At 38.8% G+C, this 26,661-nt stretch overlaps 1 protein-coding gene across 7 annotated transcripts in view; it reads right to left on the minus strand.

Annotated features, from left to right (window-relative positions):
- LOC126188968 (CCR4-NOT transcription complex subunit 1) overlaps positions 1–26,661 on the minus strand; it is a 130,015-nt gene that overhangs the window by 102,647 nt on the left and 707 nt on the right. For all 7 annotated transcript variants that reach the window (XM_049930737.1, XM_049930738.1, XM_049930733.1 and 4 more), the window contains exons 2-4: positions 25,373–25,585; positions 25,114–25,294; positions 19,924–20,025 (exon numbers count right to left, since the gene is read on the minus strand). In XM_049930737.1, the coding sequence (XP_049786694.1) occupies positions 19,924–20,025; positions 25,114–25,294; positions 25,373–25,585 (496 nt within the window). The remainder of the gene's footprint in view (positions 1–19,923; positions 20,026–25,113; positions 25,295–25,372; positions 25,586–26,661) is intronic.

Raw genomic sequence — 26,661 nt, forward strand, 5'->3', positions numbered from 1 at the left:
AATGACATGGTTGCTTTCACAGGTGGCCCAGCCCCTGACAGCGTAGGGTCAGCCTGTGACTTGACTGGAATAGGAAGTACTGGGTGGGTGGATTGGGCAGGCCTTGCACCTGGGTCTTACACAGGAATGTGATCCTTGCAGCAATTGGTTAGGACTGGGGAGGGGGGGGGGGGGGGGGGGGTGGCACAGGGATGGACTAGGTTGTTCTCTCTGAAGGCCTCAGTGACACCCTCAGCATACTGAGCAAAGGAGTTCTTGTCACTGCAAATACAGTGGCTGTATGGGAATGATTTTTTTGTGTGAAACGGATGACAGCGTCAAAAGGCATGTACTGTTGACGCTTGTTGGGTTTAATGTGGACAGAGGTGTGGGTGGAACCATCAGAGAGGAGGTGGCATGTTGGATTGCGGAGGACTATGTGAAGTGCATGGGAGAGTAGGTGTTGAGGTTATGAAGGAACGAATACAGGACATCTTGGCCCTGAGTCCATATCATAGACAACCACTACCCACCAGACTTAGCCTGCAAACACACCCTCAATCCCAAGAACCAGCCACAAAGCAGTGTCTCCTCCTCCACCCAGAACTGCCCCAGACTGAAACAACTGGACCATATCCTTTGCTAGCCTTTGATTACCTATCATCATGCCCTGAAACGAGGAACAGCCTACCCAAGATACTTCCCATCTCTCCTACAGTGGTCTCTCATCCCCAACCCAACCCTCCACACCATCCTAGTCTGTCCCTACACCACTCCCAATCCCAATCCCTTGCCACAAAGATCATATCCCTGTGGATGACCTAAGTGCAAGACCTGGCCAATCCACCCACTCAGCACTTCCTATTCTAGTCTAGTCAGAGGTTTATTCTACCTCATCAAGGGCTGGGCCACCCGTGACAGCAGCCATGTCATTTACCAGCTCTAGTGCAAACATTGGACACCTGTCAATATTGGTATGACTATCAACCGGCTGTCCACAAGGATGAATGGCCACTGCCAAACTGTGACCAAGAGCAAAGTAGATCACACTGTGGCACAACATGCAGCTGAACAGAACTTGCTTTATTTCAATGGTAGCTTTACTACCCGAGCCATCTGGATCCTCCCCTCCAGCTTTTTTGAACTGCGCACATAGGAGTTATCCTTGCAGCTTATTCTCTGCTCCCATAATTATCCCAGCCTCAATTTACGGTAACATACTGCCCCTACACCCCCTACCCAATAGTTTCCAACCCCTCTTTCCTATTGTCTTCTCCCCATTTTCTCACCCACCCTCTGAAAATCTTTCCCCTCTCCTCTCCTCTCCTTTTTCCCCATCCTCCCTGCCCCATAACCTCCTGATGCTGTGCCTTTTGTCATTCTAGTCCCTGCACAATCCACCAGGCAGCCTTTTGTGTCTCTCTCTTCATCTGTACACCACTATCCCCCCCCCCCCAACTGCTGCTTGCATCCCACATGATCATTGTAGTCTATCCCCCCCCCCCTCCAAACTGCTGCTTACATCCCACACGATAGTTGCAATCTAGCCCGAGATGGGGAGTAATGTGTGCATGAGGTGTGCTTGCTTATGTGTATGAATGGTGTGTGTTTCTCTTCTGCTGATGAAGGCTGTGGCCGAAACCTTTAGGCAAGTGTTTTATTTGTGCCTGTCTCCAACTTAACATGTCTTCTTTATGGTAAGTAGCAATCTATCTTTTCCTACATTGTTGATATTCCTTTTCAATTAACACAGGCCCTGTTATTGGTTTTTCCCTCTGCTCTCTTAGCATGAGCCACTTTAACAATACTACTTCCACAGTTTCCAACTTAGAATTTTTTGAGTCTGCTTAAGGTCTAGGCTTTTAGTTGAAGCAGATTGTGACAAAGTTTTCTAGCTGCTGTTTTTGTTTTCTAATATTGTGTGTACTTGAAGATGTGATATTAAATTATCATATTATGTTGGGTTCTCCTCTTTTTCCATTCTTCTTATGATGTACAGGTTTTGGCTGATTGTCAACATAACATGTTTGCATTTTGCCATTTTAGGCTCTGTTTAGAAAACATTCACTGTATATACAAACTGTTTACTGTGCTAGTCTATTTGATAGCCACAGAAGTAGCTGAATACTGAAAATAGTTCACTGTGCTAGTCTATTTGACAGTCACAAAAGTAGCTGAATACTGGTACAGTACAATGACTTTCTTAAATATCCACAAAATAAAACCACACAGCACTGAGGCAATTTTAATTACTGTAAATTTAGGTCTCGTGAATGAAGAGTCACTGATACCAGCACAAAGCTAGCAACACACCTGAATTATCTTGGCGAGATTATAATTTGCCTCAGTGTGGAAGATAATTGTCACTAACAAGGTGCTGTGCTGAACTGTTCTGCTGTTTCTGAAAGGCATCCGATTGTATTGCCAACAAAGCCGAGCAAAAGATGCAGAAAAATTTTTGATGCATGCTGGACTTCAGGTCGGTCGGACTACTGCACGCCGGATTACTGCGGTCCTAATGTACATAAGACTGCATCAAAAAGATGTGCACTGTGTTCCACTCACATGGATAAACTGGAATGCCATGCATCACACTATCCTTTGTTTTGATCTGTTTAATGCCAATCTGCAGTTGCCTCATCTCACACATCACTCCATTACTAGATCTGTTCAGAAAGTAAGCACACTTTATTTTTCTAAACTTTAATTTAACAGATTACTGATCCTTGATCCTTCAGAGTACTCCCCTCCCCTATTCACACACTTTTTCCCAGCAGTGTTTCCATTTTGCAAAGCAGTCTTTGATAACTTCATCTGAGATGGCCCATGACAAATTTGCTTTGATGTCACCAATACTCTCCACGAGGACAGTCATTAAATTTTTGGCACAAAACTGATGAATTGACAAAGCCAAGTGTGCGTGCGCATTGTCATGGCAGAAGAACTGTGTGTTGTGTTGCCACAACTCCTCTTTTTGCAGATTTTTTTCATTAACTACTACAAAACAGACAATCAACTATTTGTGCAGACCAGATTGTTGATTTTTTTTTTTTTTTTTTTTAACACGCGATTCATCACTTGATGTGGAAGGCCTCCCCAACTCTAGCATCATCTTCAAGCGACAGACGAATAAGTTTAAATTGTGAAAACCCATTTGCAACTATGTGTATGACACAGACCATCATCACCTCTAGATGGAGCACCTACAGTGTAGCTGCAAGAGTTGCTGCAGTAGTGTAGCCATGGCACCCTGGAATTGCCTGCCAGCCACCTGTCAGAGGCCAACACCAGCCTTTGCTGCTCCCCAGATGTGACCCTCTCTGTTATCTGTCTGCAGCTGAAGGTTATTACCTACTTCCAACCTGTGGGATTGACTCAGCAGTGCAAGTGGACCATGTAGCATTTAAAGCACCAGATTGCTGGACAGACTGTCAGTCACTACAGGTCACACATATCTACAGAAATTTCCTCAGTGCTAGAATAATGCAAGACTGCACCAAATATGCACATGTGGTGACATAGTGAACAGCTGTCCTACCAACAAGGATAGTAACATTACCACTACACTCCCTACCTCAGGAAAGTATGACCTATTAATAGGCCAGCTCATTTGGTAGCTTTCCCTCTCTAAAATGCAATACTTCAAACAATTGTTGCACAGGGAGGAAACTGGAGACAGAAAGCCACCTCCACACCGTGGGCAAGCAGTATGTCCCAGATACATTCTCACACTTGTATGGATATCTCATTTGCCAGAGATTTATAGAACCCTGCTCTTGGTAACACCTTAGTGAACTTTAGTAAGATGGTGGAGATCACAGACAAAAACCGAGGTAACTGTGCTGCTCCAAGGCATTACAAAACTAGCATAAGAACAGGACCACTGGGATACAGTTTCTGTCACTGGCTCTGACGCAGCAGTTACCAGATGACAGCTGCCAATGGTTCACTCTTTAATAACAAAAGAAATTTAGTGAAGTCGTGAAGAGAGTCCTAAAATTGCAACTACATGTGGAAACACCACGAAAGGACATAATATAGTAATGGATAATCTGTGATTAAAGATGTACAAGATGATTGATGCAATAGACATACTGGAAGAAAATGGTACATCTTACATGAATATTTAAATATGTGGATCATGAGTTTAAAATTTTTACAATGCTGACTAAAAACATAACTACAAAAACTATTCCTTTTGCAAAAAACAGTTTTATTTATGCAATGTATTTTATTTGTTACACACTTTTTTTAACCTTTTACTTGAAGGTATCTTCAGTGGATTCCAGAACAATACAGTTTTGTTTTGATATGTTATATTTGTAGGTTATAAAATAATTCACGGCTTATATTTTACACAAGTAAGTGATTACTTACAATTACTGAGTTTTTTGGCTGGAATTAGCATTTCCTCTTATCTGGTCACATGTTGGATGTCACACTATAACTTCATTTACAAAACATAAGCACATTTTCACCTCTCAAACTTTTTTTCCAATTTTCAAGTTCTGTGCCATAAATGCTGTGGAACAATATTATCAGGGTTGCCCCAAGTTTTACCAAGTGAAGTTCCCTGATTTTCAGACAAGTTTTAGCATTTTTCCCTGACAAATTTTGACATCTCAAGGGTAAGTTAAGACTTAAGTTGACAATCTGTCTTTGCAGCTATGGTACAAGAAACAATAGTGCAAACGAGGAAATCTATCAAAAAATTGCAAGCAGATGATGTTTCCTGATATGAGCAAAAACATTGAGCACTACCGTATTTACTCGAATCTAAGCCACACTTTTTTTTCCGGTTTTTGTAATCCAAAAAACCGCCTGCTGCTTAGAATCGAGTGCAAAGCAAGCGGAAGTTCTGAAAAATGTTGGTAGGTGCCGCCACAACTAACTTCTGCCGTCGAATATATGTAGCGCTACACAGGCATGCTTTGTAGGCACAAAGATAAATACAGGCGCCAAAACCTCTGCGTCAGTAAATAAATTTAAAAAAAAAAAAAAAAAAAGTGGAAGACGAGCTTTTTTTTCTCCGCCCCGAGTTTTGACCACTGCATTTTCATACATTATCCAACGAAGTAAATACAAATTCCGTATTGTTCATCTTCGAATGTAGTAGAATTTCAATGTACTACGAAAATCTGACTGGCAAGACTGTTTGGGATGTTTTTCAATATGGCCAACTCTACGTTCTGAATTTTTTCCTACCTGTGAGAAGAGATGGTTGCTAATAGTAACCTGATGAAATGTGAATCACAAGCAGTATTCTCTTCACCATTCACCATAAGAATAATATGAACATAAACATTTTGCCATGTATTCTTCCGTGTTTGTTGCTATCTCATTTAAATCCTGTCTGCCTAATAAACTACGAAACTAGAGTGAGACAACAGCAAATGTTGAAGAATATACTTATGTCATGTTTATATTCATATTATTCTTATGCCTAATAGTGATAGTCAGAAATGAAGCACGGCAACTGACTAGATTTTTAAATCTAAGATGACTAATTTCTGTGCAGAATTTGATGTACTAAAGAAGCGGCCGCAAAGATTTTCAAACGGAGAAAAATTTTCGCCTAACTCTCGTTCACACCATGTTCTATCATAGCCGGCCACGGTGGCCGTGTGGTTCTGGCACTGCAGTCCGGAACCGCGGGACTGCTACGGTCGCAGGTTCGAATCCTGCCTCGGGCATGGGTGTGTGTGATGTCCTTAAGTTAGTTAGGTTTAAGTAGTTCTAAGTTCTAGGGGACTTATGACCTAAGATGTTGAATCCCATAGTGCTCAGAGCCATTTGAACCATTTTTTGTTCTATCATACGCAGCCTATTATTTGGTTCTTGTTGATCATTCTCAAAGAAAGCAGCAGTGTAAGTAACAACAAACAGCAGTCCGTTGACATTGCTTCGCTAATGAGACAATTCGCTTCTTTTTAGTTGTAAGCGGCGGTAGCGCGCACAAAAGCAAGCCATGCCGCGAGCGGTGACAGGCCGTAAACACGCACTATCAGAATGCGACAAACAATGCATGACACTGTACAGTGATGCATTTTCAGCTTAGAGTGACTTAAACACCTATAACAGAGAAAACGGCACTTATCAGATCAAAGCAAAATAAGCAATCGATCCAAACCAGACAAAGCACGTGAAAAAGGAAGGGTACCCGTATAAATACGGATGGAGCGCCTGACGCATAGCAATGGCTACCTGGTAAAGCTTAACTGCTAAGCTTACGACTCGAACCAAACTACTGTAGCTGTATCGTCATTCATTCGACCTAAATTGTGTCTCATATTACAATGGGCCAACTTTGTTTCGATTTGGAGGTGCGGCCTAAAACTTTTCTCTCCCCTTGAATTTCGAGTCTCAAATTTCAGGTGCGGCTTAGATTCAGGAAATCTTTTTTCCTTTATTTCGAGTCTCACTTTTCAGGTGCGGCTTAGATTCGAGTAAATACGGTAATGTAAATATCTTGTGTAGTGAACTTCAGATGGAGAAAGTGTGCCAAACAGTACTGTTTTTCATTTAGACTACTGATGTTATTTTATTTCAATAAAACGAAACACATTTGGTGACAAAAATATGCATTTCCTTGGAGTCGCAAGGCAGATTTAAAATACCTTCACTGATTACAGAAATAGCCTCAGAAAAAAGTAGGCCTCTTGAAAGACGTTTATAAGGTGGGGAAGAATTGTGTAAACCAACACTGTAGGTGACCGCAGTAAAATGTTGGTTTTACTATGTTCATTATTGTCAGTTATTACTAACTGTGTTATATCTAATTTTTTTTTTACAGGTTTATGTGATCTTTCTTTCGAGAAATCTATGAGTACATAGAGTACAGACCACCGCCGGCTGACATAATTTTCTTCTTCTTATCATTTTTACTTTCCAGCATATACACTACTTTTGAAGTGCCAAAATATACTAGAACAAATAAAATGTCTATAGAATGCCACACTGTACAACAGACTTGAGATGAGATAGTTGCACTTCCTGAAATCCATCACCCATGGCCTCTGGCCTGCTGATGGGCACCGCAGTGCTGGGTCCATGGATAAACTGTGAAAATCTGCTGTTTTACGCCACACACAAACATACCATGCCTGCAGGGAGATTTTTGAGACTAGATCCAATGGGCAGGGTCTGCATATTAGCAGGAACTGAATGGCTTCATTCAGCAGGCACGATCCATTACAGATACCCGCAGAAACGGCCAGTGGTTTTGGCCTGTTGTGGAAATTCACTCATGCGGACAGCTTTTCATGAGCCACTTGATGAAATGAGACCCATGGTGATCAATCCATGCAACAGATAACTCGCTCAAATATTCTGAGACTCAATACTAATGGGGATAGCTAGCACCTCACCATAAAGATGATTGCTAAGCCACAGACAGACATGTAGAAAAGACACACTCACAACCAAATTTTCAGCTGTAGCTTTTGTCAGAAAATGAGAGCACACACACATTCACACAATCACTCAGACACAACTTACACACACATGACCACCGTCTCTGGGTGCTGTGCCTACAGTCTCTGAGAATTAGATCCAAACAAACCACTCCTCAGGCTTCCCTGTCTCTTATCGGCAGCTGCTAGGCTAACAGCAAAAAGCAGTGGCAGCACTGACCGCAAGCTGAGGGGAGTGGTAGGAAGGAGATGAAGCAGTATTAATGAGGGAGTAGGGAAGTGACGTACATACTCAACTGCATCCGGACAACGACGCATGACACTTCAGCAGACAAACCATTTCATTTACTGAGGCAAAAATGAGATTTTTCCAGTGTTCTTTTCAAATCTTCCCAATATTTCCCTAATGTGTTTGAAATTCCCTGATTTCGAGAAATTGTGGCAACCCTGATTATTATTCTGCCACTAGCTGTAGATACTGATTTTCAGTTTTAACTACTGCGTGTTCACTTTATGTCTCTTTCTATTGGGTTTATGTAAATGGAGGGGTGGGGGGTCAAGGCGAATTTTATGAACTTGAATGTGAATTTAATAGCTGTCAAAGAGAGGCTGACAGATTGGTTGTTCACCTGATCTGATGTTTGGTTTAAATGTTTTATGGAGTGGTTAATTGAAGACCGAGCGGAAAGGGACTGGGTGGTATTATTATGATAACCATCTTTTGGAGTGTTGATCTACTATTTTATCTATTAATGTAAACAATAAATTGATTTTTGTGTATATTTGATCATTCACCAGGGTTCTCTTTTCTGCTTTGGTTTTTTTGTATGTGGTAATTTTCTTGCAGGGTCAGAAGATGTTTTTCATCGTTTATTCTAATTATTTTCATGTCTTCTTCTCTAGCAGTTGGGTTTTGATTGTGTTCTCTTAGGTGTCCCGTAAATGTAGAGTGGTTTGTTCCAAACTTACAGGTTGTCTTACATATCTGTCACCACAAGTGTTACACACACACACACACACACACACACACACACACACACACACACACACACACACCTGCTTTCTGGAACTGTTAATGTCTTCTTAGTTTTAGGGTGTATTTTTGGATAGAACTGTCTGTTGTGTATGCTATGTTTATGCCCGGTCTTTCGAAAATATTGGTGACTTTACATGTGACCATGTGTTTGTCATTGTGTACCATCTTTTGTCTTTTCTTACATTTTCCTGGTTATTCTATGTAGTTGTTATGGCAATAAGTGTTTGTGATTGTCTTTGGTTCTGTTGTGTTGTTCTTGTATGGTATTGTTTTTTCTGTTTTTCTTTTACTTTTGGTATTGTTGTCAGTTGTTTTGCATTAACACTAACAATAATCATCATCATCTAACCATCTACAAACACAAAGCAAGCAGTTTTTTGACTGATGCTCCACCGACTCAACACAGTGGCATTCAATACTACCAAAAAGAGCTTGACATAATAATGTGGAAAGCCAAAAACAATGGTTACAATGGTAACAGTCACAAAGCTTTTTTTTAAAAAGAGAGAGAGAGAGAGAGAGAGAGAGAGAGAGAGAGAGAGAGAGAGAGAGACAATACACAAAACCACGGCAGAACCAGAGAATCACAAACACTCAGTACCATAACAACACAGAATAACCAGGAAAATACAAGAGAAGAAGCGAGATGGTACACAATGACACACAAACTCACCGCATTTTCAAAAGACAGGGCTAAAACATAGCATACACAACAGACAATTCTATCCAAAAACATACACCCCAAAACCAATAAAAGAAAAACATATACCAGAAAGCAGGTATATATCAATTACAGAGTAACAGTTGTGATGGCAGATATGTAGGACAAATGGGCAGAATGTTTGACATCACATAGAAAGAACACTTGAGAGCCTATAAATTTGGGACAAACCACTCTACATTTATAGAACACCTAAGAGAACACAATTACAAGCCAATCTCCAGAGAAGACGACATGAAAATAACTAGAATAAACAATAAAAAAACACCCCCTGATCCCACAAGGAAATTACCACATACAAAAACCAAAGCAGAGAAGAAAACCCCGTTACATGATAAATACACATAACAAACAAATCATTGTTTACATTATTAAATATAACAGAAGAGTAATACTCCAACAGATGATCATCATCATAATAATACCACACAATCCCTTTCTGCTCACTCATCGATGAACCACTCCACAAAGTATTTAAACCAAAACTTGAATCAGCTGATTTCTGTCAGTTGTTGTGGGTTTACACTAATCACCACCAACACCTAATCTTCAAACCATATGCACACACAAAAGCAAGCAGTATTTGACAAATGCTCCACATACTCAACACAATATGTCAACCACTCTTTGACAGGTATTATATTCACATTCAAGTTTATATAAGCCACCCCTGACTATCCTCATCCCTCTCCCTATCTACATAAACAAACAAAATAGAAAGAGAGAAAGTGAACACACAATAGTTAAGACAGTAAATCAGTATCTACAGCTAGTGACAGAAGAATAATAGTGCTCCAATTAGGGCACAGACACAAAATTGTGAAGAAAAATGTTCATGACATGACAATGTGTTTATATTTCATAAGTGAACTTCTAGAGCAGCCTCCAACATGGGACCAGACGAGAGGAAATGCAGATGCCAGTCAGAAGCTCTAATAACTATATATCTTCCCTACCCTCTGGCTCCTACCCTTGTAACCGTCCCCGGTGTAAAACCTGTCCCATGCACCCTCCCACCACCACCTACTCCAGTCCTGTAACCCGGAAGGTGTACACAATCAAAGGCAGAGCCACGTGTGAAAGCACCCACGTGATCTACCAACTGACCTGCCTACACTGTGATGCATTCTATGTGGGAATGACCAGCAACAAACTGTCCATTCGCATGAATGGACACAGGCAGACAGTGTTTGTTGGTAATGAGGATCACCCTGTGGCTAAACATGCCTTGGTGCATGACCAGCACATCTTGGCGCAGTGTTACACCGTCCGGGTTACCTGGATACTTCCTACTAACACCAACCTATCCGAACTCCGGAGATGGGAACTTGCTCTTCAATATATCCTCTCTTCCCGTTATCCACCAGGCCTCAATCTCCGCTAATTTCAAATTTCCGCCACTCATACCTCACCTGTCATTCATCAACATCTTTGCCTCTGCACTTCTGCCTCGACTGACATCTCTGCCCAAACTCTTTGTCTTTAAATATGTCTGCTTGTGTCTGTATATGTGTGGATGGATATGTGTGTGTGTGCGCGAGTGTATACCCGTCCTTTTTTCCCCCCTAAGGTAAGTCTTTCCGCTCCCGGGACTGGAATGACTCCTTACCCTCTCCCTTAAAACCCACATCCTTTCGTCTTTCCCTCTCCTTCCCTCTTTCCTGATGAGGCAACAGTTTGTTGCGAAAGCTTGAATTTTGTGTGTATGTTTGTGTGTCTGTCGACCTGCCAGCACTTTCATTTGGTAAGTCACATCATCTTTGTTTTTAGGTATATTTTTCCTTCGTGGAATGTTTCCTTCTATTATATATATATATATATATAGTTATAATAGAAGGAAACATTCCACGAAGGAAAAATATATCTAAAAACAAAGATGATGTGACTTACCAAATGAAAGTGCTGGCAGGTCGACAGACACACAGACGAACACAAACATACACACAAAATTCAAGCTTTCGCAACAAACTGTTGCCTCATCAGGAAAGAGGGAAGGAGAGGGAAAGACGAAAGGATGTGGGTTTTAAGGGAGAGGGTAAGGAGTCATTCCAGTCCCGGGAGCGGAAAGACTTACCTTAGGGGGAAAAAAGGATGGGTACACACTCGCACACGCACACATATCCATCCACACATATACAGACTCAAGCAGACATATTTAAAGACAAAGAGTTTGGGCAGAGATGTCAGTCGAGGCAGAAGTGCAGAGGCAAAGATGTTGTTGAATGACAGGTGAGGTATGAGTGGCGGCAACTTGAAATTAGCGGAGATTGAGGCCTGGTGGATAACGGGAAGAGAGGATATATTGAAGAGCAAGTTCCCATCTCCGGAGTTCTGACAGGTTGGTGTTAGTGGGAAGTATCCAGATAACCCGGACGGTGTAACACTGTGCCAAGATGTGCTGGCCGTGCACCAAGGCATGTTTAGCCACAGGGTGATCCTCATTACCAACAAACACTGTCTGCCTGTGTCCATTCATGCGAATGGACAGTTTGTTGCTGGTCATTCCCACATAGAACGCTTCACAGTGTAGGCAGGTCAGTTGGTAAATCACGTGGGTGCTTTCACACGTGGCTCTGCCTTTGATCGTGTACACCTTCCGGGTTACAGGACTGGAATAGGTGGTGGTGGGAGGGTGCATGGGACAGGTTTTACACCGGGGGCGGTTACAGGGGTAGGAGCCAGAGGGTAGGGAAGGTGGTTTGGGAATTTCATAGGGATGAACTAAGAGGTTACGAAGGTTAGGTGGACGGCGGAAAGACACTCTTGGTGGAGTGGGGAGGATATATATATATATATATATATATATATATATATATATATATATATATATATATGTCTGCTTGTGTCTGTGTATGTGTGGATGGATATGTGTGTGTGTGCGAGTGTATACCTGTCCTTTTTTCCCCCTAAGGTAAGTCTTTCCGCTCCCGGGATTGGAATGACTCCTTACCCTCTCCCTTAAAACCCAAATCCTTTTGTCTTTCCCTCTCCTTCCCTCTTTCCTGACGAGGCAACCATTGGTTGCGAAAGCTAGATTTTGTGTGTATGTTTGTGTTTGTCTGTGTGTCTATCGACCTGCCAGCGCTTTTGTTTGGTAAGTCTCATCATCTTTCTTTTTATATATATATATATATATATATATATATATATATATATATATATATATATATATATATATATATATAAAAAAAGAAAGATGATGAGACTTACCAAACAAAAGCGCTGGCAGGTCGATAGACACACAAACAAACACAAACATACACACAAAATCTAGCTTTCGCAACCAACGGTTGCCTCGTCAGGAAAGAGGGAAGGAGAAGGGAAGACAAAAGGATATGGGTTTTAAGGGAGAGGGTAAGGAGTCATTCCAATCCCGGGAGCGGAAAGACTTACCTTAGGGGGAAAAAAGGACAGGTATACACTCGCACACACACACACACACATATATATATATATAGAGACTTACCTAACAAAAGCGCTGGCAGGTCGATAGACACACAAATAAACACAAACATACACACAAAACTCTAGCTTTCGCAACCAACGGTTGCCTCGTCAGGAAAGAGGGAAGGAGAAGGAAAGACAAAAGGATATGGGTTTTAAGGGAGAGGGTAAGGAGTCATTCCAATCCCGGGAGCGGAAAGACTTACCTTAGGGGGAAAAAAGGACAGGTATACACTCGCACACACACACATATCCATCCATACACACAAGACACAAGCAGACAATGTCTGCTTGTGTCTTGTGTGTATGGATGGATATGTGTGTGTGTGCGAGTGTATACCTGTCCTTTTTTCCCCCTAAGGTAAGTCTTTCCGCTCCCGGGATTGGAATGACTCCTTACCCTCTCCCTTAAAACCCATATCCTTTTGTCTTTCCTTCTCCTTCCCTCTTTCCTGACGAGGCAACCGTTGGTTGCGAAAGCTAGAGTTTTGTGTGTATGTTTGTGTTTATTTGTGTGTCTATCGACCTGCCAGCGCTTTTGTTAGGTAAGTCTCATCATCTTTCTTTTTTAAATATATTTTTCCCACGTGGAATGTTTCCCTCTATTATATATATATATATATATATAAGCTGTGAACTGTTATAGAACTTACAAATATAACATATAAAAATAAAACTGTGTTATTATGGAATCCACTGAACATGTCCCGAGGCAGAAGGCGAAACATGTCTGGAACAAACAAAATACATTGCAGCAAAAGAAGGGTGTATTTATTTACGGAACAAATATTTCTGTGCTTGCTGCAGATGATGGCCCTGCAAACAAAATACTTTTTATAACAATATTTTGTCACTTTTAAACAGAATCTAGCTAATTTGTCTACTGTTTTGTGCTCCTGACGAGACTTCACGACGGGAATTCCACAGTTCTCACAGGAACAGAGGCATCTGTGGCCCTTTGACATTAAGGGCAAAGTCTGCATCACCTTTTTGTGTTTTCTGGGTGTGACAATGATTCTTTGTCTTGAAAAAGATAAAACAACTATCAGAAAATTAAAAGCCTTCTGAAGTAAGTGCATGAGAAAATATGTGAGAAGAGGCCTGGATGTGAAAGAGAGATCACATTTCTCCAGAAAAATTTAACCTGCATAGCAACAGAAAAGTCAGGAATTGAAAACAACAAAATTTTGAAACTACATCCTAATCATTAGATTCAGTAACCTCTAATTCATACCTACTGCAACACTGATTACATATTTGTTAGAAAAAGGTTTTGAATTCACTGAACATGTTATGTCAGCTACAGATGGGTATTTTGCATGCCTTTCAGAATAAGTGTTCAAGGATCTAACCCACATTCTGGAAGAACAGTGAAAAGGTGCATTCATTTTAAAGTGTCTTATGGGTCTACAATGTTAATTCTTTCACTGTCATATTCAGAAAATTTCAGTTTGCCCACATAAGTACATATGTAAAAGACAATATATAGAGTAAGAAACTTATACTGGAGATTTGTTTTCTATATGGAATCATGTTTCATGACTGCATTTACAACAGAGTTTAAAAACATATAAACAACTCAAGAGCTTAAAGTATATCTTTTCTCTAATGAATCCTTTCAAAAGAAACAATCACACACACAATTACAGCTATATGTATGAAAAAAGAATTATTTGCTTTTCATGAAGGTGATTCTGGCTCCAAAAATGGGTGAATTATGTGGATAAATTTGCATGATGTACCTAATAATGTAAAATGCCCAACGTTGAGCAATATCAGCTTCAAAACCAACTGAAAATGCTTCTTGCTAATGCATACTAATGATGATTTTCTGCTGTAGCATATCTGACAGTAAGGGACAACTTACAGAACTGTGATTTGCTAAAATATTTTTCACTGCAACACTGACCTGTCAGTAAATGCATAGCATGCATCCCAAAATAGGAAGGCATTTTCAAATAGCGTGTAATCTGACACTTTTGACATCATTACAATAGATTGTGCAACATATAAACAAACTAAATAACCAACCAGACAAATGTTTTACTCAGTCAGATTTCATAGTAAGATTCATATTGTGTTTTGAATGAAATTACTGTTGCCAAAAACAAAGTACCAAAACAACATACACAAATCAACAAATAACTAGAAACCACTGAGAGACATGCTATTAAGTGATAACCATGGTTGTCTTAGTGAAATCTATGATGTCTGTGACCTATGCATGGCTCAAATGGCCGTGAGTGAAACAAATTGTTGTGTTAAATAATTTTGCTTTTTTACAAATATTTGGACAGTTTTTTCCCCCAAACATGATGTCACTGATGGGCTGCGTGTATGAAATCCATTGTTCTTATATAAGGTTCACATTGTTACTGGTGGCTCACTTTTACAGTGAATGCTTGCTTTTGTGATATGGTTTGTAGTAATGTTTTGGTTGAATGGGATAGAGTCTTTGGTATTTGTTGGTTATTTATTTGTTTTTGCTTTCTGACCTGTTAAATTCTGTATGTAGTGGAGTCCAGTATTTTTATGTATTTTCTTTTGGTTAATTCTGGAGGATCGCATGTGCATTTTTTCTTTCTTTCTTTTTAATTTTTCCCCTAAATTATTTTGTGGGGTTATGTCTGGTTATCCCTATCTTCATTTTAACTGTACAGGTCACATGAAATATTTGAGGATACTTAGATTCATGTCCAGGGGTCCATGGATCATTATGTACAATAAATCATAATGATGTAACAAGTAATTTTACATTCACATCACAAATTAATTTGTAGATGTGTAACATTTCTAATTCCCTCCCACATCGTATCCTGGTATTCCACTTCCTGGCATTCAATCTTGAAGTAAACATGTTGCGCTGTGTAATGATGTGCATGCTCGGTGTATTTGAAGGGTGCATGTTGAAGTAAGAGGAGGTGTATTCTTGAGGAGGATGTTTACATTTGTGACTGTTTGTAGAAATGGTGTCAAGTCTTTTGTTAATTCCTGGATTTTTCCCGGATTCCCGGTTAAAAATACACTTTCTCCCACGTGAAAATACACTTCTTCCGTGTTAAGTGACAGTATACTTTTCCATGGTACTGTAAAACTTATCAATCCTTTGAATGGTTATAGTTTTATACACTGCCTGCGTAGAATTTCCCGGCGCTTTAGAAAACGAAACTCTGGGGAAAAAAACAAGTTTTGGAAAGATCTTTGATGTGCAGCAACATATACGCTGCATATTTTTGTATTACGAAGGTGTAAATTCGAATTCCAATGTTACTTTCCGATGCATTGAAATCGAGATTGCGATGCGCATTTGTAAGCCAGTCATAGCTCATGTTGCATGATCTCGCCAGCCGCTGACAGCATAGGGTACGTGATGTGGTCAGCCAATAGCAAGATCGCTGTTAAGTAGCGCAAACACACAAATAAGAAAAATTAAATTAATATACATAGTATTGCTACATGAAATGAAAAGCTTTCACATATAATATTGGTCTCTAAGATTAATAAGCTGCAAGAGAAGCTAAGCTACCACACAATGTTGATCTTTTATGTGCATGTTACACTTTAAGATACATTGCATAATTGTGCCAGCAAAATTTTTAGAAACAACAAAAATGTTTGATCTTCTGGGCTTGAAATTATTCTAACTGGTCCTCCTCAAAGAGTTTATTTTCAAATGAGAGTCAAACAGTCTGATTTAAGGAAGTCATCGTACATTCTAGCACATATTTCATCTTTCGTAATAGGAAATTTACTTTGAATGTAAAGCTTTTCAAATCATCATTTGCAATATTTTCCTGCTACCTGTTAGAAATAGGTTCATTTGAGCAGCTGGCACACAGTGCCAGAGAATGGGAGTCATTGCCCTAGAGCAGCTACAATGACGCAGGAAGCCCATTTGTTCGTATGTGTAAAACATTAAAAGATCTTACACACTGTCATGAAAGAAACAACACGTCAGATGATACTTCAAGAGCATAAGAATTTCGTGAACCATACTAAAATGCATACTTCGGCTTAAAGTGCACATTCGTATGTCCAGATTCAGATGTAAATTTTCTGGGAGTACCAGAACAGTGTTACATCATGTTCGGTTCTTTATTATGGCATAATGTCATATGAGCTAGAAGATAAAAATGTGCACTTGAAAAGTAGCGAACAACTGAAATGTAGCGAACAGTGTGGAATCACTCACTTTCAATGAAATTGACTGCCTCAGCAGAAAAGATTAATAAAAGCCAAATTTCTTTGGAAAAAAAAAAAAAACCTTCATTGTTCTGCAAGGCGATTAATGCTGGACTGTCTGAAGGGTGGAAATAAAATAAAATCTGAAATTAATAATATATTTTAGCCTTCCGTAATTATGTGAAGCAATTTAATTCATTTGATAGCTCCTGGCCACAGAAATCTGCTTCGTTTTCAATTGACATGGGAGCAATAAACGAAGAGGAAACAGCAAAACCACTAAAAGTGAACAGGCGTCATGTGGAGACTACCCACCTCCCCACTACGGCTCAGACTATTCTGTGCATCAACTCTGGAACTATGATATTTCCGAACTGGGGCTATACTAGATAGTTCTTTCAGAAAAGATTTTCCGACAGTTAAAACTACACTATATGTTAACAAATGTGTCTCCTTCAGAAATGCTTTCCTTGCCAGTGCCAGTCTACATTTTATATCCTCTCTACTTCGACCATCAGTTATTTCCACTTCGTTCAACTGCTCTTCCAGGTCCTTTGCTGTCTGACAATTACAATTTCATCAGCAAACCTCAAAGTTTTTATTTATTCTCCATGGATTTTAGTCCCTACTCTGAATTTTTCTTTTGTTTCCTTTACTGCTTGCTCAATATACAGATTGAATAACATCAGGGATATGCTCCAACCCTGTCCTCCTACCTTCTCAACCACTGCATCCCTTTTGTGCCCCTAAACTCACATAGCTGCCATCTGGTTTCTGTACAAACTTTAAATAGCCTTTCACTCCCTGTATTTGACGCCTGCCACCTTTAGAATCTGAAAGAGAGTATTCCACTCAACATTGTCAAAAGCTTTCTCAAGTCAACTAATGCTAGAAACATAGGTTTGCCTTTCCTTAATCTATCTTCTAAGATGAATCATAGGGTCAGTATTGCCTCTCATGTTCCAAAATTTCTACGGAATCCAAACTGATCTTCCCCGAGGTCGGCATCTACCAGTTTTTTCCATTCGTCAGTAAAGAATATGTGTTAGTATTTTGCAGCCGTGGCTTATTAAACTCTTAGTTTGTTTTCTCTGTGATTGGAATTATTATAATCTTCTTTAAGTCTGAGGGTATTTCACCTGTCTCATGCATCTTGCTCACCAGATGGTAGAGAGTTTTGTCTCGACTGGCTCTCCCAAGGCTATCAGCAGTTCTGATGAAATGTTGTCTACTCCTGGGGCCTTGTTTCAACTTAGGTCTTTCAGTGCTCTGTCAAATTCATCACACAGTGTCATATCTCCCATTTCATCCTCATCTATGTCGTCTTCCACTTCTATAATATTGCCCTCAAGTACATTGCCCTTGCATAGATAATCTATATACTCCTCCCACCTCTCTGCTTTCCATTTTTTGCTTAGAATTGGTTTCCATCTGAGATCTTGATATTCATACAGGCAGTTCTCTTTTCTTCAATAGTCTCTTTAATTTTCCTGGAGACAGTATGTATCTTACCCCCTAGTGAGATAAGCCTCTACATCCTTACATTTGTCCTCTATCCATCCCTGCTTAGCCATTTTGCACTTCCTATCGATCTCATTTTTGAAACGTTTGTATTCTCCAGGCCTCTTCCACATATGCAACCTTCTTTCATGATTCTTGAACCAAGTGTTAGCTATTATTAAGTTATGCTCTGTGCAAAATTCTACCAAACGGCTTCCTCTCATTTCTTACGCCCATTCTATATTCACCTACTACATTTCCTTCTCTTCCTTTTCCTACTATCGAGTTCCAGTCACCTGTAACTATTAAATTTTCATCTCCCTTCACTATATCAATAATTTCTCTTATTGCATCATACATTTCTGCAATCTCTGTCATCTGTGATGTTAGTTGGCATATAAACTTGTACTACTGTGGCAAACTTTTTTAACTCACTTGACCCATATAAGGAAACTTTTTGCTTACTGTTCTGTACATATGACTTAAACCACTCTTATGCTATTCCATTTATACCATAGCTTACCCGTGTTCCTATTTTTTTATTACTTAACTCCTGCATTACTGTTATTTGATTTTGTATTTATAGCCCTGTATTCACCTGACCAGAAGTCATGTTGCCACCAAACTTCAATAATTCCCACTATTTCTAACTTTAACCTATCCATTACCCATTTTAAATTTTTTAAACATGAAACTGGTACACTCAACAAAAACTGTTAAAATTACAATATATTGTCAAATATAAGAAAGCAAAGGAATCTGTGACATCACTGTCCAGAAATTAACCTAAGTTGGTTGATTTGACTAATTTTATCCAACTTTATGAGCTGCCAGTGTAGTGATATCTTATTCTGATCCAATTTTATAACCCTTATGGTACTTTGAATAGACTTGGCACCTTACAAACAACACTTTGCATGGCTCACAAAAGCACCCAAGGTGAAATGTAATAATCTAGCGTTTAACCAAAAATCCCTTGAGTGTTCATCATGATTGTTCTGCTGCCAATATGGTTAGCAGCATTACTATCATACTTACTCTACCCAAGTTGACATTAAGGAACATTAAATGAAATGATATGCCCATGATGTCACAGAAGTGACAGTATACGTACAGTCTACAGTTGAAGGAACTTTCTGTTATGGTATATTACTTATCTTCCGACTTGACAATATTATCAAAAGGATAAGATTGCTGCTCACCATACAGTGGAGTTGAGTCGCAGGCAGGGAAAGAAAGAAAGAAAGAAAGAAAGAGAGAGGGACAGAGAGAGAGAGAGAGAGAGAGAGAGAGAGAGAGAGAGAGAGAGAGAGAGTGAGTGTGTGTGTGTGTGTGTGTGTGTGTGTGTGTGTGTGTGTGTGTGTGTGCGCGCGCGCGCACGCTAGAGAAGACCTTTTAACGGAAAGCTCACACGTTTAGCAGTCTTTTGTTGTGCCTATTTGCGACTCACAATCTCCACTATGTGGTGAGTAGCAATCCATCCTCTTCATCATGTTGTTAACATTACATCATGGACTTTCCTTTGTTGATTTTATCTTCCAGTTTGTTAGATTAGCATTTGTATTCTACATGCCAAAAATAAGCTGCATTTCCTATTTCAATGACATATAGAACACAGAATTAACTGAAATATTTTTATAATTACTCACCAAATTGATCTTTGAATCCCTGGAGTAAACTGACAACTATCAAGTGGAGAACCTCTGAAGGAATGTCACGCAGACTGAGTTCTTGCTGGTTGCTAGCTGTTTCTACAAAAATTAGAGAATTCATATAAATTCTGGTTAAAAGGAAAATAGCTATAAGATAACAATGACTAATAGAAAAAAAACTTTACTCACTATAAAAGGCTAACTCAAATTAACATTGCAAATTCTTGCCAGGGATACCATGTACCATTCTCTGGCCAATTATTTTCTGGCATCCTACTGAGATAGAGATAAGAACATACTGCCTACAGGAAGATATAGTTCTACATACTTACACCACTTTTTAAAAAATAACTTCAAACAGAAGGTAAAAATTACAAAGTGGAACACACTAGCATTTTACACAGTTTATGTGTATGAGCATAAAGTCTATTACAATATCAGAAACTTGGCCGTTACCTAATATAAGTTGTCTAAATTTAACTTGCTCATTGGTTTTTATAATGAAAAGTGTGTAAAATGTGTTTTATGCCAATTAATGTAAATAATAAGCTACACTGCATGTCAATGTGTTACCTCAAGCTTTATTTGGCATTCACATTCATTGGCTTCACCATGTCCCCTCTAAATATCACCTTACAACATAATCTGGCATAGTCCATATCAATTCAGGCAGGCTAAGAAAAAAATCTTACCTTCATAGTCTCTGATGTTATTGAATTTAGCACATGTTAAAATGAAGGACTAAGTAAGGAACATGTATTTTTTGTTTTCTCCAAAAAAATTTCTGTTCTGAAATACAGCCCTCCAAAGATGACACTGCGCATGCCATTTTTAAGATGCGAATTTTGGAAAAAAAATCAAAATGCTGTATCTCTGGAAAAGTTCTAGATATTTTGCTGTTTTTTCTTTTAGAAAATTGTTTAATGATTACAAAGAAATCCTCCATTTGGACTTAACTGTCAAAGTTCTTTTACTATAGTGTTCTGAAATTTTTTTTATAGTTAATGGAATTTTTTTTTTTCGAATATGCCAATCCATAAAGTTTTTATTTTTTTCTGTTGATTAGTACCATATAGTTCTAAATTCCCTGAAAGGAAGAGCTTCCACTTTTACGTTGAACAGGTTTTATAAACAATTGAAATTTTTGCCATACATAACACCTGTTTTATTACCACATTATCGCACAACAGGCTCATAAAAATCACAACCTAGCCCTATTTAACATAATTTTAGTTTTGAAGGATGAGTAAGAGACTCACCTTTCAAGCATTTTAAATGATTCCAAAATATATGTGAAAGGTCCAAAGACTTAAAGGTTTCAATTTATACAACTACTGTGCACTCTGTTTTGTACTGAAATTAGCCAGTGAACTAAAAATGTGTTCACTGCTTCAGTATCTTCCTTTGATATAGAGTGATACTTTCCTGTTGAACCAATAGGAACTGGAGCACTTACAATCTTCAAAACATTGAACAGGAAGTGAGAGCACTGTTGGCATTGTTGCTGTCCAGCTGAAACCCTATATCCAGCAGCTGGTCCATGTGGTAGCAAAAAGTTCACTACGATTTCATTTAACTCATAACTGGTGTCTATATTCTCTGCAATCAACCAGTCACAGTCATACACACATGCCACAAACATCCCACTTCTCAGGTTGTGAATCTGAATGTTATTCTGCTGTTTCTGAGGGGTTGGCCAAATGACCGGAATTTCTTCTTGCTAGCTCTTCGAAGTGCATGCAATATGAGTTCACCCACCACAGAGTCCAATAATGTGTCTTCAGAGTTCCTTTCACAAGAGTAGTTAGTTTGGACCATTCTCCTTTTTTCTGTTCATGGAATTCTTCGATTTCCTCTTTGGACAAAAGAGTGAGAGCTGTGGATGTATAAGATTTCATGACTCTTGTAAAATCCTCAGCATTCTGAATTGCAGCAATATCTGGTCTGGAAAGATTCTGTTTTGTAGCATGGTGCTACAGCAGGCTGCCTACAGCATCACAAGGCTGCTTCCCATGACCACTAGCACTGTATACGGAGTCAGTTGGCACAAGTGACTTCCTGAATTCATACAGCTGGTAACGATTTTTAAAATGACTAGGAGCACCATCAGAAATAATAATGATCTTCTCTGCCCTTGTTTGCAGTTGAAGAATTTTGTGCATTGCTAGCAAAGCATGTGCTGAGTTACGTCTGGTGCCATCACTTATAACTGCAACACTTGTGGTCTTGTTTTGAAAATACATCACTACTGTAAAAATTGAAAGCTGGTCATTACTCTAATGATACCCTTGTACTTCTTGAGGTAAAATTACAGACCAGTTCTCAGCAAAAATCACAGAAAAGCACTGAACATAGTTCTTCATCCTGTACACACCCTTTCACTTCTGCAATGTGTTGTTGTTGCAATTTCTTCAGATGCTCATGTGTTACTGCTTTCACTGACCATTCAGCAAGTTCATCAATGAAACTGTCAAAGGCAACAGTTTTCTTAATTAGTTTATTTTTCTCCCATGCCGCATATATAATTTCTGCACTGTTATCTGCTACGTCTTCCAGACCAAGAGTCTGTAAAGACAGTCCTCCCTTTCCAGGGCAGTCGCCACATTCTTGAAACAAACAAGTCCCTTGCTTTACATCACAGACTACTAATGACTTCACATGTCCAACCCAGGTGTCATATGTCACATGCTCAGTAAGTTCTTCAAAGTTACCACACAAAGTACAAAATTCATGCAGTACACACAAACAAACATCTCTAGGTGGGTGTGGAACTACCCACTTAGGTCATAGTGCATCAAATTTTGACCTTCCAATACCTGAAGTTGTATAGTTGCTCTTATAAATTTCAAAAGTTTCTCTAATACTGCGAGTCATGTACCTCTTCACTTTCACAACTTTTTGACCTTCAACTGTTACAGTTATAGGGAGTTTTTTTTTTTTGGCACTCTGGTGAGAACAGTCCCATATATCTTCCAGATAAAATGAACTATTTGAACTTGAGCTGCTTCTACAGGATGACCATAATAGGGGTCTGGTCTTCCAAAGACGCATTTTACAGACCTCACATTTCTTGATTTGTCTACCATGTACTTACATACTGAAGGAACGTGGTTCAAAATAGTTTTCTTTGAAAACATCAAAACTTGCACCTTTTTACTGTAGGATACACAATACTCAAGAGCTGAATTGATATTTGTGAAAAATTCCTGGCAGGAGATGCAAAAGTGGTTTGGTTCATTTTCTTCTGAAGATGGAATTTCTACTTTTAAGAGTGTGGTCATTTTTGCTGTAGCTTATTCATCCATAGCTTTAGTAATTTCTCTGCACTTTCTTGATGCATAGAGCTTATGACTACTTCACTGATCACAGTTTCTTAACAGGATTAACACCTACATCTGTGGTTGACTGACTGATTCAGCATATTTAACCCTTCTTCTATTGACGCAAAATCTGCATCATCTGCACCATGGGAGGCTTCACCTTGTTCAGATACTATTATTATTGTTATTCTGTCAAAACATTTAAAATACAAAAAGTAGTCACTGGAAACATCTTCACTTTGAAACAGTCTTCAAATGAGAGCACTTATTCCAAACCTAACCAAAGTCTTTTTTTATTTGTCTTATATAAAACTCTTGTAGATATAGAAATAGTCAGCACACTTCACTCTCCTGTGGTCCCAGTCAGAAGACATTTGAAACAGTCCTTTTCACAATACACACTGTAACTGTGTCAATTGGCAAATTCCTCACGGAACACAGAACTCACTGGATGGTCTCAGAGTTCTTAGAAGCCTCTTCAGTAAACAAATTCGCACTGAACAACTACGATACAGAAACTTGCAATTAACAACCATGACAAAGAAACTGACAAGAAACTAGAACAAAGTTTAAGAAATAACTTCAACAATGAAAGTGACAAAAAATAGCTGCAACGAAGTAAGTGACAAAAAATAGCTGCAACAAAATAAGGGATGATACATAACAGCAACCAAGAAAGTAATAATACATAACAGCAACAAAGAAAGTGATAATAAATAAATGCAACAGACAATAGAAATAAAGGTATCAGTTGTGACTCTTCAAGCTTTCCCGGTGAATGTGTTGTAAATAGTCTTCACGGGTTTGCCGCCGGATCACGTGCAAATTCCACAATATTTCCTCGGAGCAAGATGCCAGACAGTTGCTCCGAGGAAATATTGCGGAATTTGCTCAACGTAATCTAGTGGCAAACCCATGATGACTATTTACAATAGAAATAAACATTGTAACAAAGAAATTAGTAAGAAACAACTTCAGTGAAGACATACATTATCCTTGGAAGTTCAAAAAAATATTTTTTAAAAATAAAACCTGTCCAACTTTAAAGTGGAAGCTCTCCTTTACAGAAAATATAGTAATACATGATACTAATCAACAGAAAAAAAACTAGCTTTTTGTGGATTGGCATTTTTGAAAAAAATTTCTATAAATTACAAAAAATAAATAAATTCAAAAGGTGACAGTAAAAGAACTTTGACAGATGCATCCAAATGGAGGATACCATTGTAATCACAAAGCAATTACCTTTTAAAAACAACCTCTAACAAAATATCTGGTTACTCCTGAATTTTAATATATGCTAAATTCAATAACATCCGAGAGTATGAAGGTAACCCCCCTGCCTGTAAAGAGATACGGATTATGCCTCTAGACCTAGGGCTATACTAAGATGAATCCCCACACATTAGATTACAGATGTCAATACAGTTCTACCCTGATGTCATTAATTTAAAAGTTATACCAAATCATCTTCAATTTCAGCTTAACTTACAGCCTCTTCGTTAGACTTGTGTGTACTTTACAGACAGTCTTCACTTGCATATTAAATAAGGGGTAAAAAGGGAGCATAGTAAGTGCAGTACGACAGACACAAAAAAACTTGTGGCCGACCATCTAACTACTAGTAATGAACTGTCATCAAGTAATGTAACTGCAGCACGATGTATCTATTAAATTAGATTGGATTCAGTTCCTGTTCTATAGACCCAAAAAATGCAGGAACTAATATCTGTAACCTCCACAAACCAATTCCTTTTCATGACCTGTACACATGGTCTGATCACATACTTTCGAATGCATTTAGACCAATCAAAAAATTATTGTAAATACATTCCCTTTTTTAATTTCTATATGAAGTAACACTCACCTGTGTTTATGTAAGATACTATAAGATCTGGGAGCCGAGCTTTCAAAAACTGGGCAGCGAAATTTTGCGTTTCGAGGTTTAATGAATGTAGTAATGCCAAGCCGAATGCTACTTCCTGGACTGGAGTTAGCTTCAAAACTTTGCTCACTTGTGGTAAAAGTTGTGATGATGGTTTTAAAGTCTGAAACATATCAAAACCTTAACATGATAACAGAAGTAACGGGTTAATTATTAACTTGATTTAGAGAAGTGAACAAACCTTCTGATGGTGTAAAGGATTATCAGTGGCGTAGCAAATACTAGATATAAATGTGGGCTTTGTCAGCAGTGATGTGCACTCCTGGCTAAGAAGCAAAATTTGGTGGAAGTCTTTACTGCTGCTAGTTTTAGTCCCCTCAGCACTGAAATCAATGTGCGAGAAGAGACAACGCAGCAAGTGCCTTTCTGCTTCAAGCCCGTATGCTGACACCAACTGTAATTAGATAGTTACACTCAGTATTTCTGATACGACAGAATATATTACCGAAATTTCACAGTCTTATATTGATGACCGATCAAAAACATCAGAAGTAGTTCTTTAATGAAATTGTTCAGCCGAACATTTCTCACATGTATTGTTACTTGCATTTCACAAACAACAGCTACAACTGTGTAAAAGACTCCAATGACTAAATATTTTTAACAATTTCTTCTTATGCTATTTGGAGCAAGGTTTTTTTTTAATTTATTTAACCATCAGCCTTTCCCTTTCCTCATGTTGTGTATAACACCTGAAAAAACTAATTAGCTAGGATAAATTAGTTAACCCTAAAAGTTTCACAGGGGCGACCGTCTATCCTTCAGTCGCACCATGCAGTCGGCAGGAATTATGTTTCACACTTTACTACAATGTCTTAAGTTATCCGAATAGTACCCCACACTCCTTTTTCTTGGTGGTTCGATTGCATGTATATTCAGTACGAACCAAAATATTCGTCGGGGATTTTATTTGTTTGTGATTTCAGAATTCAATTCTATTTTGTGTACGGTCACTACAACATCCTAACCAAACACAGCATTCCTATTACACCCGAATTTGCATTATACGACAAATGTAATTTTACGAAAATTGCTCAATTCTACCAATAACAAATCATGGTGATTTCTTGATGCCACCATTCGTCCTCAATGAATGTTACTGACGAATCTCCTTCGCACAACTATAAAACGAAGCTTCTTTATTTTTCCGAATCTAAGATTAAACTGAGTAGGCATATCATTTTTATATTTAATAATTCTCTGCAAACAAATCTGGTACACACGATACCTCTCAAACGCTCCACAATGACAAATAACACCCCCCCCCCCCCTTTTCAGAACCCACAATTACATAAAACTATTTCAATGTTCGTGAACTGTAACAGAAATAAAATTCAAAGTTTCTTATAATTTCGATAGAGTCACAGTTTAGGCGGAATTACCGAAAAGCAATGCAAAATAGCAGAAATATGAGTTTCCTGCAACTACGCACCGATTTTGTGTATCACAAATCTGGCATTTCACTAAATA

Source organism: Schistocerca cancellata, chromosome 5 (genome assembly GCF_023864275.1).
Source record: "Schistocerca cancellata isolate TAMUIC-IGC-003103 chromosome 5, iqSchCanc2.1, whole genome shotgun sequence".
NCBI classification, from domain to species: Eukaryota; Metazoa; Arthropoda; class Insecta; order Orthoptera; family Acrididae; genus Schistocerca; species Schistocerca cancellata.